Source organism: Narcine bancroftii, chromosome 2, assembly GCF_036971445.1.
Source record: "Narcine bancroftii isolate sNarBan1 chromosome 2, sNarBan1.hap1, whole genome shotgun sequence".
In the NCBI taxonomy this organism is placed as follows: Eukaryota; Metazoa; Chordata; class Chondrichthyes; order Torpediniformes; family Narcinidae; genus Narcine; species Narcine bancroftii.
In genome coordinates, this window is record NC_091470.1 from 309,358,904 (window position 1) to 309,375,897 (window position 16,994).

Genomic DNA, 16,994 nt, shown 5'->3' on the forward strand with positions numbered 1-16,994 from the left:
TCGTCACATCTCTCACCAAATGTGAATGTAATCTGGCTGGTCACTTTTACTTCTCAGAAAGAGATGGAAAGCCTGAAAGAAATTGATTGAAAGTACTCAGAGGAGACTAATAAATATAGTGAAAACAGAACGGCTTGTTTTGCAGAAATATTAAAGATGGCGTAAAACAAGGTAGAAAATTACAGAGCAGCTATCTGCCGACTGAAGGGTTTGCTATTGATGGCAAAAAATAATTGGAAAGGCAGAGGTTCTGGACTAGGCAAGGTAGAAAGGGATGAGATGAAGGTACTTGTTAAAGCAGAACAAGACAATTTATGACAACAAAAGTTAATAGCTTGTCATGTAATAATTTCCTCTATTAGCTATTTCCTCATTGAAAAGTTTTAAATGAACTTTAAAATTTAAAAAAAAATTATGGAGCTTATCTTGTCCACAGAGAACAGGTCATCTGTTGTGGCTTCATACTCATAGTAGATAATATAAAGATGGGCAAGCACAGAATGGGACAAATTATGAAAAAATAAAAACAAAAATTATAAATATTAAATTAATAACAAATTATACAGGTTTATAGAGGTTTATAATTTGGAATCCTGGAATGTGTTTTAATTGTCACCATTTTAACACACATACCTTATTATTTAAATAACATCATATTTCTTAGAAATAGTCTACAAGGGTGGCATTTAAATTAGATTCATTAAATTCATTTACACTTCAGTGGTTGAGAAACTAATTTATGATTCTGCATTGTGCGTGCTTTAAGGTAGATCAGGAAACCGCAGTTGCTCACAAGGAACACTAAACAGAGACATTAAAGAGAGAAGATCAAACAAAACCAATCAGATCAGATCTAATATTCACCTTGGGCAATATTTTAAAACAAGCAATAATGAATTGGCAGCCATCTTACGCACAGCCTGATGTTCTATGATGAAATAAAAAGTCGCATGGTGTGAAATAGATAGTTGATTTGCAATTGCCTGTTTGGTGTTATCACCCAAAACTCATTTCAGCCTCACAGAATTTCCAATAAAAAGTCAATAATTCAAGTTGTTAGAGAAACATCAGTTGCTTCTGGATTACAATAAATACGAAGAAATGTATTTTTTTGATTAGATATTTTATTTATTTTAATAAACACAATTTTGAAATGGAAAAATCAATACAAATTTATTTTGGAGTTTGACTAATTGCAGATTAAAGGATCTGAAGACATCTGCTATTGTCCGCTTTTTACAACAGAGGAAGGTTATATATAGATTAAATTGGCTTTTTACACAAATTACATCCTCCACCACGCCTGACAATCAGCTTTAGTCTTATTTGCAGTTCTCTTCAGCCAAGTAGCAATTCTATGCATGACAGCAAGTAGCAGAAGATAAGCAATGCATTTTTTGTTCAGTTTTGAGAGGAATAAGGACTACTCTTATCAATAGCTACAGCATTTACACATTAATCTGAGCATGAGAATATAGTGTCAGCCATGTCTCAGTGATGCAGTAATATCATATTCCCACATACTCATCAATGCTAAATTCATCTGGTCTACCAGTCAAGCTCACTGCATTAAAATTGTTGCAATTTAGCTTTCCAGTCCTCCCATGTGCCTTTTAATGTTCATGTTTGCTCTGCCTACTGAATATATTCAACTGAATCTTGATAAAATACACATCTTCTTTGTGTTCCAATATCCTGCCAAAATTAGTTTAAGACTTCACCTAGATTGAGAGAGCATTTTTGTAATGATTGGACAATACATCTATGAATTAAATGCTCAAAAAATACACACACTAATGTTTCAGAAGTACAAAGTTTTTAAGTTGTTCATATCAACCTGGGTTCAGATATTGCCTCAACTGAAATTTAAATCCTTCGTATAGACAGTCCCTAAAAAGAGAGGGTCTAGAAATCAGGAGGAAGAAGAATGAATGCAGGTCTTCCTTGATTCAGCAGATTGGGTGGTGTTCAAGGACTCAGCTGATGATCAGGGGTATCAAATACTTTATCAAAACAGATGTTGATGAGTGTGTTCCCACAAAATCATTCAGGGATTTCCCCAAACAAGAAGACCTGGATGAACAATGAAATCCAGAACCTGCTGAGAGCCAGATCACAGGCATTTAAGCCGAAAGATCTGAATTACTACAGAAGGAGCAGGTATGACCTGCAGAAAGCCATTTCCCAGCGAACTGGAGTTTCCAGACAAAAATAGAAACCACAAGGGTTACCCGACAAGTATGGCAGGCCTAAATGACATAACCTGATACAAAACAAGGCTTCACTCCCAGATGAACACAATACCTTCTACACCCGATTTAACCACATGAACAAGAAAGAACCATCATGACCCTGAGAATGACATCAGCTGCTTTCAGGAGAGTGAATCTTAGGAATGTATCTGGTTCAGATGGAGTATCTCTTCTTCTTTGGCTTGGCTTCGCGGACGAAGATTTATGGTGGGGGTAAATGTCCACGTCAGCTGCAGGCTCGTTTGTGGCTGACAAGTCCGATGCGGGACAGGCAGACACGGTTGCAGCGGTTGCAGGGGAAAATTGGTTGGTTGGGGTTGGGTGTTGGGTTTTTCCTCCTTTGCCTTTTGTCAGTGATGTGGGCTCTGCAGTCTTCTTCAAAGGAGGTTGCAGCCCGCTGAACTGTGAGGCGCCAAGATGTGCGGTTTGAGGCGATATCAGCCCACTGGCGGTGGTCAATGTGGCAGGCACCAAGAGATTTCTTTAGGCGGTCCTTGTACCTCTTCTTTGGTGCACCTCTGTCACGGTGGCCAGTGGAGAGCTCGCCATATAACACGATCTTGGGAAGGCGATGGTCCTCCATTCTGGAGACGTGACCCACCCAGCGCAGCTGGATCTTCAGCAGCGTGGACTCGATGCTGTCGATCTCTGCCATCTCGAGTACTTCGACATTAGGGATGAAAGCGCTCCAATGAATGTTGAGGATGGAGCGGAGACAACGCTGGTGGAAGCGTTCTAGGAGCCGTAGGTGATACCGGTAGAGGACCCATGATTCGGAGCCGAACAGGAGTGTGGGTATGACAAAGGCTCTGTAAACGCTTATCTTTGTGAGGTTTTTCAGTTGGTTGTTTTTCCAGACTCTTTTGTGTAGTCTTCTAAAGGCGCTATTTGCCTTGGCGAGTCTGTTGTCTATCTCGTCGATCCTTGCATCTGATGAAATGGTGCAGCCGAGATAGGTAAACTGGTTGACCATTTTGAGTTTTGTGTGCCCAATGGAGATGTGGGGGGGGGCTGGTAGTCATGGTGGGGAGCTGGCTGATGGAGGACCTCAGTTTTCTTCAGGCTGACTTCCAGGCCAAACATTTTGGCAGTTTCTGCAAAACAGGACGTCAAGCGCTGAAGAGCTGGCTCTGAATGGGCAACTAAAGCGGCATCGTCTGCAAAGAGTAGTTGTGTCTTGGTGTGAGCTTGCAGGCACCTCAGATTGAAGAGACTGCCATCCGTGCGGTACCGGATGTAAACAGATGGAGTATCTAGCCAAGCATTAAAAATCTGTGCTGATCAACTTACCAATGCATTCATGATATATATCTTCAACATCTCTCTCCAGCAGGGCATGATACCTACCTGTTTTAAACAGGCATCATTCATACTGGTGCCCAAGAAGAGAGCAGTAACCTACCTGATGACTGCTGACCAGTGGCATTCACATCAACACTAGGCCTTTTCAAACTGCTATGTAAAATGGGGTTAACCAGGCAATTTGCACGGTTAGCGTCCCAGTTACACAGGAGTTTGAAAGAGTCCAACCAGGTCAACCCCATCAAAACTTGTCTGGATCCTTAACCTACCTCAGAGGTAGTCAGGGAACCCAGCTAAACTTATCTGAGCCTCGTCCATGGCTGATTTGAAAATGAAAATGGCTGACCCACTTATTCTGGTGATGTCAGCGCTTGGGTTAGTATGTCACCTGGCAGCCAGCTTTTGAACATCCAGCAGTACTTCTGGTGAGTGTGTGATGCATCATTGCGGGGTAGGAACCCCCTTAAATCGACAGGTTGGCAATTTAATGGGTAGATCCCCCTGCGATTTGAAAGGTGCTTCCAGCACCTTTGCCCCAGTAATCATACCCGGGTCCCAGGAGGGCTATCCAGGTGCTGCAATTTGAAAGGGGCTAGTGTTAAAGTGTTTTCCTTACCTCCAGACCACAATCAGTGAGGATTGGTAAGAACATCTCCTCCACAATATCTATCAGTACCAGAACACCATAGAGCTGTGTTCATAGCCCCTGCTCTACTTACTTTACACCTATGACTGCGTGGGTCAGTATGACAACACCACCATTTACAAATTTGTTGACGATACCACAATAGTAGGTGGTATAAAAATGGCGATGAGTCAATATACGGGAGGGAGATTGAAAGCTTGGCAGCAAATTTTAAAAATTGTGCATCAACAATAACTTCAGACTCATCGTCACCTAAACTTCCTCAGGAGTTTGCGGAGGTTTGGTTTGACGCCAGAAACCTTGGAAAATTTCTACAGATGTATGGTGAAAAGTGTGCTGACTAGCTGCATCAAAATCTGGTATGGGGACACTAATGCCCCGAGTGGAAAGCCCTTCAAAAGGTAGTGTACACAAAACAAGACATTACAGACAAAACCCTCACCACCATTGAGAATATTTACAGGGAATGCTGCCATTAGAGAGTAGCAGCAATCATTAAGGATCCAAACCTACAAGCACACTGTTCTCGCTGATACCATCAGGAAAGAGGTTTAGGTGCTACAAGATTCGCATCATCAGGTTCAAGAACAAATGCTACCCCTTGACTATCAGACTCCACAACAATCAACTCAATCAGGGACTCATTTAAGGACTTAACTGCTCACTTCATTTTTTTCCTCCTTGTATTGTGCAGTCAGTTGTTTATATTTCTTCATTTGTTTACATGTGTGCATTGTGTACAGTTTTTCTTGCACTCCCAATAAGTGCTAATTCTCCCACGCTGCAGGGAAAAAAAAGGATTGTATGTGATGTCATTGTATGTACTCTGACAATAAATCTTAAATCTGAAATCAATATTAAGGAAAATGAAAGAACAGGCATGTAAAATAACATTTGTTAAATTAATTATTAGGCTACTTTGTTAAAATCTGACTGAGGAGCAAAAAGTTCAGAAACCCCACTGAAATTGTGAATGCTTCGAAGAAGACCTTGTCAGTAACCAATAATAATCCAGTTGCCATTAAAAGCTTGTCATGCCTCAACAGTGTCAATGTTTTACCAATGTCCATAGGATCAATAAGATCAATCTAATCATAGAGCCGCATAGCTGCAGAGTTCACAAAATGGCCATTCAGTCTACTATGTCCATCTATCCTTGTTGCCCATCTCTACAGTAATCCCATTTAACACATTGTCAGTATCCTTTCTTGCCATATCTATTTAAGAGCCTGTCTCTTCTCTTTGGCTTGGCTTCGCGGTTGAAGATTTATGGAGGGGTAATGTCCACATCAGCTGCAGGCTCGTTTGTGGCTGACAAGTCCGATGCGGGACAGACAGACACGGTTGCAGAGGTTGCAAGGGAAAATTGGTTGGTTGGGGTTGGGTGTTGGGTTTTTCCTCCTTTGTCTTTTGTCAGTGAGGTGGGCTCTGCGGTCTTCTTCAAAGGAGGTTGCTGCCCGAAGGTACCTTTAATGTCATGATCTTATCTAATTCTACCACATCCTGCAGCAGTGAGTTTTAATATTGACCTGTGGCGGCCCATCGCCGTGGTGATCAAGCCGGTGCTCTGGGTGGCAAGCGCAACCAAAGACACAGGCCCCAACAAGCGATCGGGTGGGTGAACGGCAAGGGCAGCTTAAAGGCCAGCGACCCCAAAATGGTGCTGGCCTTGCTGCACAGCCAAAAGACAGGGACAGTGTGTGGTGAAGAAGGGAATTGTTATGCAGGAGAGTACCCACGTGTGGGAAACCCACTTTTGTTATGCGGGTCATGACTTCAGTAAAGGGGGGCAATGGCAGGATCAGTGCAAGTATAAAAGTCAGGCCTGAGCCCCTAATAAAACACAGAGCTCATCCTGACTATGTGCGTTTGTCTTCTTTTGAGTAGCACATGGCTACAATTGATGGTTTAGACAGCATCTAAACCCAAAAATGAGCGAACCGGCAGCAGTCCACGTAGTCGCTTTCAAGCTGCTGACCTTCCGGACGAATCAACCACACGTGTGGTTTGACCAGGCTGAGGCACGGTTCCAGATCCAGCAGATCACAGCAGAATCGACCTTGTACTACCACATGGTGAGTGCACTGGACCAGGACACAGCAAGCCAGGTGGCCAACCTCATCCAAGACCCCGCCCATCAGAAGTTGCATCCACTGCCTTCAAGGACTTTCTGATCAAGACTTTTTGGCTCTCATGGGGTGAGAACGCCTACTCCACCTGGACGGGCTAAGGGATAAGCCCCATCAGCTCCCCTGAATGAGATGCTGGTCCTCTTGGACAAACGTGTGCCCTGCATCATGTTCGAACAGGCGTTCCTGGAACAACTGCCCAAGGATGTCCAACTGCTCCTGGGTGACGTAGACTTCAGCAACCCCTGGAAATTTGCAACATGAGTGGACGTTCAGTGGAAACAGAAGAGAGAGTGCTCAGTGTCCATGGGACTTGTCACTAAACCCCACAACTAAACCCAGGCAGCCCCAATGAGAGAACAGCAGCCCCACAGAGGAGACGAGCCCAATGACCAATAGTGTTTCTACCACCAGAGATGGAGAATTGGAGCCCGTTGGTGCAGGCTGCCATGCAAGTTTCAGGCCCCGATGGCTGGCCAACAAGACAGCCTCCTGTACGTTTGGGACCACCAGTCTGGAAAATGCTTCCTTGTGGAGACAGGAGCAGAGGTCAGCATCCTGCCCCTGTAAGGACAGGACACCAGGAATAGGCAGTTGGGCCCCACACTGAGGGCTGCCAACGACAGCACGATCTGGACCTTCAGCACATGCAGGACTTCGTGGCTAACCTGTACTGGGCAAATATCTTGTCCATGATGAACCTTGCGCGGGGATAGCATCAGATCCTGGTACACCCCAATGATATCCCCAAGACCATTATCATCTCCCCATTCAGCCTTTTCAAATTCCTTCGAATTTCGTTCAGGCTAAAGAGACTCATGGGAGCAGTGGGCCAAGACCTCGACGGCACTTTCGTGTACCTGGATGACATCTGGTGGCGAGCAGGAACCAACAGGAGCATATCACGCACCTCCACAAACTCTACACCAGACTGAGCAAATTCATCCTGATGATCAACCCAGCCAAATGCCAGTTCGAGGTTGAGGTCATCAACTTCTGGGCCACAGGATAACTTGGGAAGGAGCCATGCTGCTACCCAGTAAAGTGGAAGCCATCCGGAAGTTTCCTAGGCACAACACAACCAAAGAGTTCATGGGGATGATCAATTTCTACCACAGGTTCTTCCATTCATATGCCAGGATCATGCGGCTCTTGCTCACCCAGATGGCAAGCAAGGCAAAGGACATCACCTGGGACGAGAAGTCAGAGGAGGCCTTATTGAAGGGCAAAGAAACCCTGGCGGGCGCTGCTCTCCTGACACATCCCAGGACAGACGCTCCAACGACCCTAATGGTGGATGCCTCAGGAAAGGCGATCGGTGGAGTTCTAAAGCAGCAGATCCAAGGAAGTTGGCAGCCATTGGGTTTCTTCAGCAAACATCTGCAGCCTCCAGAACCGAAGTACAGCGCTTTCGACAGAGAGCTACTGGCGCTGTACTTAGCCAACCACCACTTCAGGTAATCCCTAGAAGGCAGGTCCTTCACATATCACAAACCAGACTTTCGCCTTGGCTAAGATCTCAGCCCGCCAGCAATGACACCTGTCTTACATCTTGGAATACACCATGGATGTAAGGCATGTCTCCGGCAAGGGCAAAGTAGTGACCAACGCACTGTCCAGACAAATTACCAATGTGCTATCAAGGGGAGTGGATTTCGTGGCACTGGTGGAGGCACAACAAGAGGACAAGGAGAGGCCCCAATACAGGGCTACCATATCAGGGCTGCAGTTCAGGTCATCCCAGTTGGCACAGGTAACACCACCCTCTGTGCGATGTGGTCACCTGCCAGTTCCAATCTATCATCCTGGTGGTTTGGAGACAGCAGTTTTCAACTCCATCCACGGGCTGGGTCACCCATCCATCAGGCCCACGGCTGGTGGTCAGCAAATACGTGTGGCATAGATGTGGAAACAGGCCAGCGGGTGGGCGAAAGCGTGCATGCAGTACCAAACAACCAAGGTACAGCAGCATACCAAGACCTCACATCAGCACTTCGAACCCGCGGAACCAAGGTTTGATCACATCCACGTGTGCATAGTAGGACTCTTGCAAGTATCCCAGGGTTTCCGCATCTATTTACAATAGTCGACTGCTTCACCAAGTGGCCAGAAGCAATCCCGCTGGCAGACATGTCTATGACCTCATGCACCAGGGTGCTCAACTCGTCCTGGGTGGCGCAGTTCAGGCTACGGTCATCCCACATTATGACCGACAATGGGGCCCAGTTCACCTCCAGTCTGTGTTCTGACATTGTCACCCTGTGTGGAGCCCAGCTGCATCACAGCTTACCACCCACAGTCCAATGGGTTGGTGGAGTGCTTCCACAGGCATCTCAAAACTGCGCTTATGACCAGACTCCAAGGACATAACTGGGTAGACGAGCTACCATGGGCACTGTTGGGCATCCGCACAGCACCCAAGGAGGACCTCTCAACACCTCTTCGGCCAAACTCGTCTATGGAGCTCCACTGGTGGTCCATGGAGAATTCATACCATTCCCAGGCAGACAGCAGGATGACTTGGCAACTTTCATCTGCAGGCTAAGGGAAAGAGTCAGTAACCTGGCCATGATTCCACCTTCCAGGCATGGACACACGAGGACCAACGAACCCAAAGACCTGCAGGACTGTGATTATGTCTTCATTCACAGGGCTGTACATCATCCACTGATGCAGAGGTTATACGAGGGTCCATTCTGGGCCATCCACAACAATGGGGCCATGTTCGAGTTGGAGGTCGGAGGCAAGACAAAGATTTCACCATATACAGACTCAAGCCAGCACACCTGGACCCGGTTAAGACACCAGCACCACACTGGAGAGGCAGGCTGCAGAGACTTTGCCTCCAACAACAAGGACAATACCACCAGTTCAGGGGTGGGGAAGGTTCATGTGGTGACCCACTGCTGCAGTGATCAAGCCGGTGATCTGGGCGGCGAGCTCAACCAAACACCAGCAGCCCGCGCAGTGACACTGGCCCCAACAAGCAAACCAGTGGACGAACGTCAAGGGCAGCTTAAAGGGCAGCAACCCCAAAATGGTGCTGGCCTTGCTGCACAGCCATTCTTAGCATCTAGCTTGCTAAAGATTTTGGATCCTGTTAGTTCCGCCTTGATGTCTTCTAGTGTCAGTGTTGGGTAGTGACACATTTTTATTGCTTGGTTTAAGTTTTTAGGGTCCAGACATATTTTCAAGTGGCCATTTGCTTTTTCTTTGACCACTATGGAATTTACCCTCTCAGTCACTCAAGGTATGACTTGGATCCTTTCCATGTCCTTTAGTTCAGCTCCAGTTTCTTAATCTCTAGTGGTACTTTCCTTGGGGCCTGGACGACTGGTTTGCAGTAAGAATCTATGGAGATGTGCTATTCAAAGACTCCAAAGCATCCAACTGAATCATCAAAGCATTCCGGGTACATGCTCATGAGCTCAGCCTTGTTTGTGACTGGAGGTCAGTTTTCCAATGGAGTGTCTCTGTTGAACCTTTTGGATATCTTCTTCATCTGGATCTCATGACAGAGATCAATTGCAACTCCCGGCAGCTATCTGGACCTAGAATTGCTGGTCCGTCTGCATCTATCACGTAGTACATACAGAGGATGTTCTTTCCCTTATGGCAGCCATTGATCTTAGCTCTCCCTAGTTGCATGATCATGGGTCCACCGGAGGCCATTAATGTGACATTTGCTGTTTCCAATGCACCATCTTTTGGATACCTTTTTATTATGTTCTCTGGGAACATCTAGCAGTAGAGTCTGAGTGGAAGGATGCTGTTTTGTGAACCAGTATCCAGCTTCACCTTTAGGTTAAATATAGTAGGTTTGTTCTGGATTATCCTCTGTATTTGGATCCTTGTGTGAAACTCACTTCCTTCTTTCATCTCACCCAACATCTCATGAAGGTGTGTGGACTCTCTGACCAGTATCTGGGTGACAAAGTCCTCATTGTTGTTTCCTTTTATGTAGTGGATCTCCTGCTTGTTTTTTTTTCTTCACTGGTATTGGTGTTTTCTTCATACCAGACTTGCACATCTTCACCCAGTAGTTTGCTTAACGACAGGCTCTGCATTCAGAACCATACGTGAGGTATTTGTTTCGATCATTGAAGGGGTATTGTCTACTGCACTTCCTGCAGGACCTGGGGGTTTGCACTTTTCTGATTGTGTTCTTTATAGCATCAACTCTTTCCTCTCTTTGCTGTTGGTGGGTCTGCATAGATAGGGATTTCATTTGTGTCCTCATGACTTTGAAGGCCCTGGCTGTGTCTATAGCTTTAGCCCGCTTCAAGCTATCCTTCCCTATAAGAGACTTTTGCACTTCGATATGGGCACTTCCCCATATTAGTAGATTAACTAATCTTTCCTCTATATCCTTAAATCTGTATTTTGCAGCAACAATTTTTAGTCTAGTGAGGAAGTTATCAACAGTTTCATCAGTCTCTTGCATTAAGCCTTGAAATTCATAGCGTTTAATTCTATGATTAGACCTGGGTTCAAGGTGAGAAGCAAACTTTGCAAATATCTGTTCTGGATCATTTTTCTCCACCTCTGTAAGCTCCGAGCTATTAAATAAGGCCTCGCTCCCCTGACCAGAGATGTGAATAACTGATCTTCTCCTCTGTTGTGGCATTTTTAAAATAGCTTGAGAATGCTAAATTGCACTTCTGCTAAAACTTTTTAAACAATTCAACAATGTCTTCAGGCTCCCAATTCCTCACTGGGTGAACTGCTATGGCTTCAGCCACTTTTTTTCCAGTAATGTTTTTTCTCTTCTTCCCTTTCATATTTCAGTGATTTGCAATCAAATGTATGGCTTTATTCTTGTTCTCTTACACCACTGCCACCATGTTATGTCTCTGTGTTACTTGGGAGGCTTCTTAAATAACTTAAAGATGCAAGATTCAAATAACAGAAGAGATTTTACTTACTGATGGCTTCCACCATCTCAGGAAACTGTTTTCTCTCACACACACACCCCTCCACACACCACACCCCCCCCCCCCCCCCCACAGTGGTGCACTACAGTTTCTACAGAAAGAAGTGTATATTCATACATGGTTACAAAATATTTCACATTATCCTGACTATATAATACAGCTCCTTGGTTTTGGTGACATTGAGTGCGAGGTTGTGTTACGAGTTCAGTGAATCCTATGTACCAGCAGCAATAAAAATACACCAAAGCAATGGTTCCTGAAACAAAATTAGTTTAAATCTCTGAGGAAAGAACAACAAGATCAACACTTAACTTATCAACACTGTTATTTACACAATCCCTCCTCCCAACCTAAGCCAAGTGTGTGTAATGCATTTTCAAGAAAGTACTTTTTACTAGCCAATCTTCCACCATCCATGTTTTCAAGGCTACAGTTTCCAGTAATCTTCAATCTTGTGCACAGAATCAAACAGTCATTACATTCAAGCAAACCTCAGTGCTTTACTTAGAATTACCAGACAGGAAAGTTGTGGCTTGTTGGACACCCCAAACAAGAGTGACTCCCAGAAGAAATTTGTCTTCTTTCCAGGTTCTTCTCCTCTTCACCACACCAGGAAGACTAGCCGCCACTCGTTATTTCTACAGAGAGTACACTCAGGCTACCATCAGCTAACAGCTAACCCAATTCTAAGCCCTTTTATAAGTATATATTTAATTAACCCATTGCGTCACAGTTGTTAGTACATTATTCAGCCAAGTTTTCAATCTCCCTTGTGTATTCTGACTCATTGACCCTTTTTATACAACTGACTACTGTGGTATCATCAGCGAATTTATAGATATGTTATTGTTCTACCAAGTCACATAATCATGTAAAGCAAGTACAGCTGGGGGTCAAGTATGTGGTCCTGTGGTGCTCCAGTACTAATGACAATTGGGTAGATATTCTTACCAATCCTCACTGATTAGGGTCTGGAGGTGAGGAAATCCAAAATCCAATTACACAATGGCCCAGGTCTTTGAGTTTACTGATCAGTTTTGAGGGGATGATGGTGTTGAATGCCAAACTGTAGTCAATAAAGAGCATCTTAATGTATGTGCGTTTGCTGTCTAGGTGTTCCAGGGTTTTGGGTAGAGCCAGTGAGATGGCATCTGCCACAGATCAATTGTTACAGTAGGAAAATCGGAAGGCATCCTTGCTACTGCTCAGACAGGAGCTGATATGTTTCAACACCAGCCTCTCAAAACACTTTATCACTGTGGATGTGAGTGCCACTGATCGGTAGTCATTTAGGCTGGTTAGCACATTCTTCTTGGGAACCAGTACTATTGAGGCCTGATTGAAACAGGTGGGCACCATGGAGTGAAATGTTGAAGGTTTCCATGAATACATTGGCAAGTTGGTCAGTACTGGTTTTCAGTACTCAGCCGGTTACCCTGTCCAGACTGGATGCTTTCCTTGGGTTCACTCTCCTAAAGCCAGCCTTCACGTCATCCTTGGATACAGTCAGTAGAGGATTATCAGGGACATGGGGGTGTGCAATGGTTCTTACTTGTTCTGGTGGTCAAATCATGCGAACAAGGCTTTGAGCTCATTTGGGAGTGAAGCTTTGCTGTCATCTATTGCACTAGGTTTGATTTTGTAGCAGGTTATGTATAAAAAGTCTGTTAGTATTTTTAAATTTTTAATATTTCATGGAGTTTATATTTAGCTTTTGCTTGTATCCATGAAATGGTTTCTAATGTCTCGGAAATATCCGTCTTTCACAGCTCAGGGTAAGTCAGGAATATGATTTAATTGACTGTTGAATTCTTTCTTCTTATGGCAAGCAAAGTTGATTTTTTTTCTGAACCAATTTCCCCTGCAAATTCCCAGTAGGAGAACTGTCTCAGCAAAGAGCATATTTTCACTTGAAGCAAGCAACCAGCAGGGTTGGGTTGTAACATCAAAATATGCCTCATTAATCCCTCAGCCAGTGTTACCAAAGTCAATTAACTATTCACACGTTACAGCTGCTTATTTGCTGTTTTTCTGTATGCTAATTAGTTGACAATGTTATTTCATTTTCTGAACAATTAATTGGCTTTGAGGTGCTTGGGCAAGTGGATGTGAAAGATGCAACTTAAGTGCATTATCTGTCTTTTTACTGGAATGAAGGGGTCATCATCTACTTGGTAAATGTAGAAAATTCAAACTTCATATATCACTCTGCACATGCTTCACTTCTTTTGAAATGGCTACAGAAAATACATCCAATACACCCATTGAATTAAAAGGGAGAGTGCAGAATGGATTGGTGTGCACAACAAAGGAAAACCTAGTCTTTTGGGTTCACGAGGTCAGTCACCTATTGGTTACACATTCAAGTGTCAACCAGAAATATTCAGACTTCCAATCGATATTTATAAACAGAAAGAATTTCTAAATACACACAGTATAGCCCCTTTTCCACTGGCACCTTGTCCCAGGAATTCTTCTTTCTTTGGCTTGGCTTCGCGGACGAAGATTTATGGAGGGGGTAAATGTCCACGTCAGCTGCAGGCTCGTTTGTGGCTGACAGGTCCGATGCGGGACAGGCAGACACGGTTGCAGCGGAAAATTGGTTGGTTGGGGTTGGGTGTTGGGTTTTTCCTCCTTTGTCTTTTGTCAGTGAGGTGGGCTCTGCGGTCTTCTTCAAAGGAGGTTGCTGCCCGCCAAACTGTGAGGCACCAAGATGCACGGTTTGAGGCGATATCAGCCCACTGGCGGTGGTCAATGTGGCAGGCACCAAGAGATTTCTTTAGGCAGTCCTTGTACCTTTTCTTTGGTGCACCTCTGTCACGGTGGCCAGTGGAGAGCTCGCCATATAACACGATCTTGGGAAGGCGATGGTCCTCCATTCTGGAGACGTGACCCACCCAGCGCAGCTGGATCTTCAGCAGCGTGGACTAGATGCTGTCGACCTCTGCCATCTCGAGTACTTAACGGGAAATTAACCTGTTAAGGGTCCAGTGGAAAAAGAAAACAACCACCATGCTGGCATCAAATGACATCAAATCACGCCAGGGATTGACAGTCTTGACCCCGACTCATATCCCCAGCATCAGCTGATGCTTGCATGCCGATTAAACCAGTGGAAAAAGGACAGCAGAAAGTCATCTGTTTATGGTTGAAGATAGACTCTCCCATTTCTGAGGATGTTATATTCAGTGGAAAAGCAGTCAGTGTCCTGGTTAAAGGTGGCCCAGCTTTATAGCCCAGAACACTGCATAGCCAATTAACTGGGATGCCAGTGAGGGGGAGAAAGGGCTTATGGGACATTGGTCCCAGAGGACCCCAAAACCCAGCAGCAATAGAAATTCATCAAGACAAATGGTTAATTAAACAAAAGTTACTTCAAATTTTCTTTAAGCATAAAAACAGAATAAAACTTTAACTTATTACTATTAATTTAACCCCCTTCTAATTCTAAATGCACATGTATGTAATGTGGGTATAAGTTTGGAAAAGTTCTTTGATTCACAGACAAATCTCACTTCTTACTCCTCCAAGTTCACTGTTATCAGGCAATTCTTATTCTGTGCACCAAATTTAACACTTATGAATCTTCACCAGGCTTTGGTGCTTGAAAGGTAAATGGTTTCCACTCAGGAAGGTTTTTATCGGCTTTCAGAGAGATTTGTTGCTCATTGGACACCCACGAACTGATTCCTTCTGATCCTGGCCGGTGGGTCGAAGTGCTGTATTGGGGCTCTGACACGGTGTTGAACTTTAGATGCTTCGCAATGAGTGCAGTTCCTCGCCATCTGGGCCACTTGTTTCTTTAACCCGTGCCAGACGAAGCGTTCTGCCACCATGCGCTCCATTGTCTTAACCGAAGGATGGGCCAGGCCATAGATCGTCCGGAATGCCTCCTGCCTCCACTGTGGGGAGACTATCGGTCGCGGCGAGCCTGTCGGGACGTCGCACAGGACTGTGTCATGGCTGCTCGGCAGCTTCAGGTCCTTGAGGCGCAGACCGGTGATGGCAGTTCGGAAGGCCTATGTCTCTTCGTTGCCCCTCTGGGCCTGAGCTAATTGGGCGTATATCAGGCCAGAGAACAAGTTGTGGATGGTTGGTCTGAAAAGCACGTAGGCAACGACATTATCCTTACCTGCCTGGTGTTGGATGTCGGTAGTGAATTCTGAGATATAGGAAAGGTGCCGTTGCAGGGGTCTTTAGCCACGGCGAGGGCCTGAGCAAGTGATTTATGGTCCGTGAAAGAGGTGAATGGTCTGCCTTCCAGGAAGTAGTGGAAGTGTCTGATTGAGGGTACAAGGCCAGTAGTTCTCGGTCGAATGCGTTGTACTTCAACTCGGGTGGTCAGAGGTGCCAGCTGAAGAATACCAGGGGTGCCACTGCCCATCAAACTCTTGCTCTAGGATGCCTCCGATGTCCATGGTGGATGCATCCACGGAGTGCTGTGTGGGTGTCAAGTTTGGGGTGGGCCAGCAGGGTGGCATTCATGAGGGCGGCCTTTGTCTGGGCGAAGACTGTCTCGGCCTCTCTCAACCATTCGAGTGCCTTTTACTTCAAGGTGATCAGGGCGAACAGTGGCCGCATTAAGTGTGCAGCCCCAGGGAAGAAGCGGTGGTAGAAGATGATCATCCCGGTAAACCTCTGCAGGCCCTTGAGGGTGTCCAGTCTGGGGAACTGTTGTATGGCCCCGATTTTGTCCTGCGATGGTGCTGCCCCATCCACGGTGATGGTATGACCCAAAAACTGTAGCGATTCTTTCCCGAACTGGCATTTGGCCACTTTAATGGTGAGGGCAAATTCAACCAGGCGGGCGAACAGTGTGTTGTCATGATCTCGACAGGCTATGAGGATGTCGTCAAGATAGATGAACGTGGTCCAAGTCTCTGCCCACTGCGTTCATGAGCTGCTGGAAGGTTTGGGTGCATTCTTCAAGCCAAAAGGCATCCGAAGGAATTTGAACAGGTCGATCGAATGATGATGGCGGTCTTGCCAATGTGATTGGGGTGTACAGGGATCTGGTGGTAGCCCCTGACTAAGTCGACCTTAGAGAACACCTTGGCGCTGTGCAAGTAGGCTGTGAAGTCCTAGATGTGGGAGATGGGGTAGCGATCAGGCGTAGTTGCATCATTGAGCCAGCGGTAGTCCCCACATGGGCGCCAACACCCAGAGGTCTTGGGGACCAAATGCAGGGGAAATGCCCAGGGGTTGTCCAACCTGTGGACAATGCCGAGCTCTTGGACGCAGGAGAACTCCTCTTTCGCCAACTGCAAGTTGTCCAGCAGCAGTCATCTGCCCTTGGCGTGGAGCAGAGGGCCCATGTGGCAATGTGGTGGCAGACGCCGTGTGTGGCAAGGAGGCAGTGAACTGTGGCCATGAGATGGCGGGGAACTCATCGAGGATACGGGAGTACTCATCCTTGGGCTTGCAGATGGTTGCTATCCCTGGACTGTGCATGTTGGACGACTTGAGACGGAGGGTCTGCAAGGTACGAGCATGCACGAGCCTCTTGCCCTTCAAGTCGATCAGCAGGCTGTGTGCTCACAGGAAGTCGGCCCCTAACAATGCAGTTCTCACGGTGGCCAGTAGGAACTTCCAACAGTATTTCTCCTGCCGGAGGTGTACCCGAACAGTCCATGTCCCGAAGGTCTTAATATCAGTGCCGCTCGCTGCCCGCAAGGTCGAGCCTCGTGCTCTCGTGCGGGTCTCAAGATCAGTCGGGGGTAGCATGCTCAAC

General features: G+C 45.8%; 1 protein-coding gene across 7 annotated transcripts in view; it reads right to left on the reverse strand.

Moving 5' to 3' along the window:
* The window catches only part of LOC138755508 (putative Polycomb group protein ASXL3), a 360,016-nt gene that overhangs the window by 196,071 nt on the left and 146,951 nt on the right, over positions 1–16,994 (reverse strand). Inside the window, exon 1 of one of the 7 annotated variants that reach the window (XM_069921611.1) lies at positions 4,866–4,972. The exons of the other annotated variants lie outside the window; for them this stretch is intronic. Within the exon in view, the coding sequence (XP_069777712.1) occupies positions 4,866–4,934 (69 nt within the window). The 5' untranslated portion in view covers positions 4,935–4,972. Of the gene's footprint in view, positions 1–4,865; positions 4,973–16,994 lie in introns of those variants that run through there. 7 annotated transcript variants of the gene reach the window in all.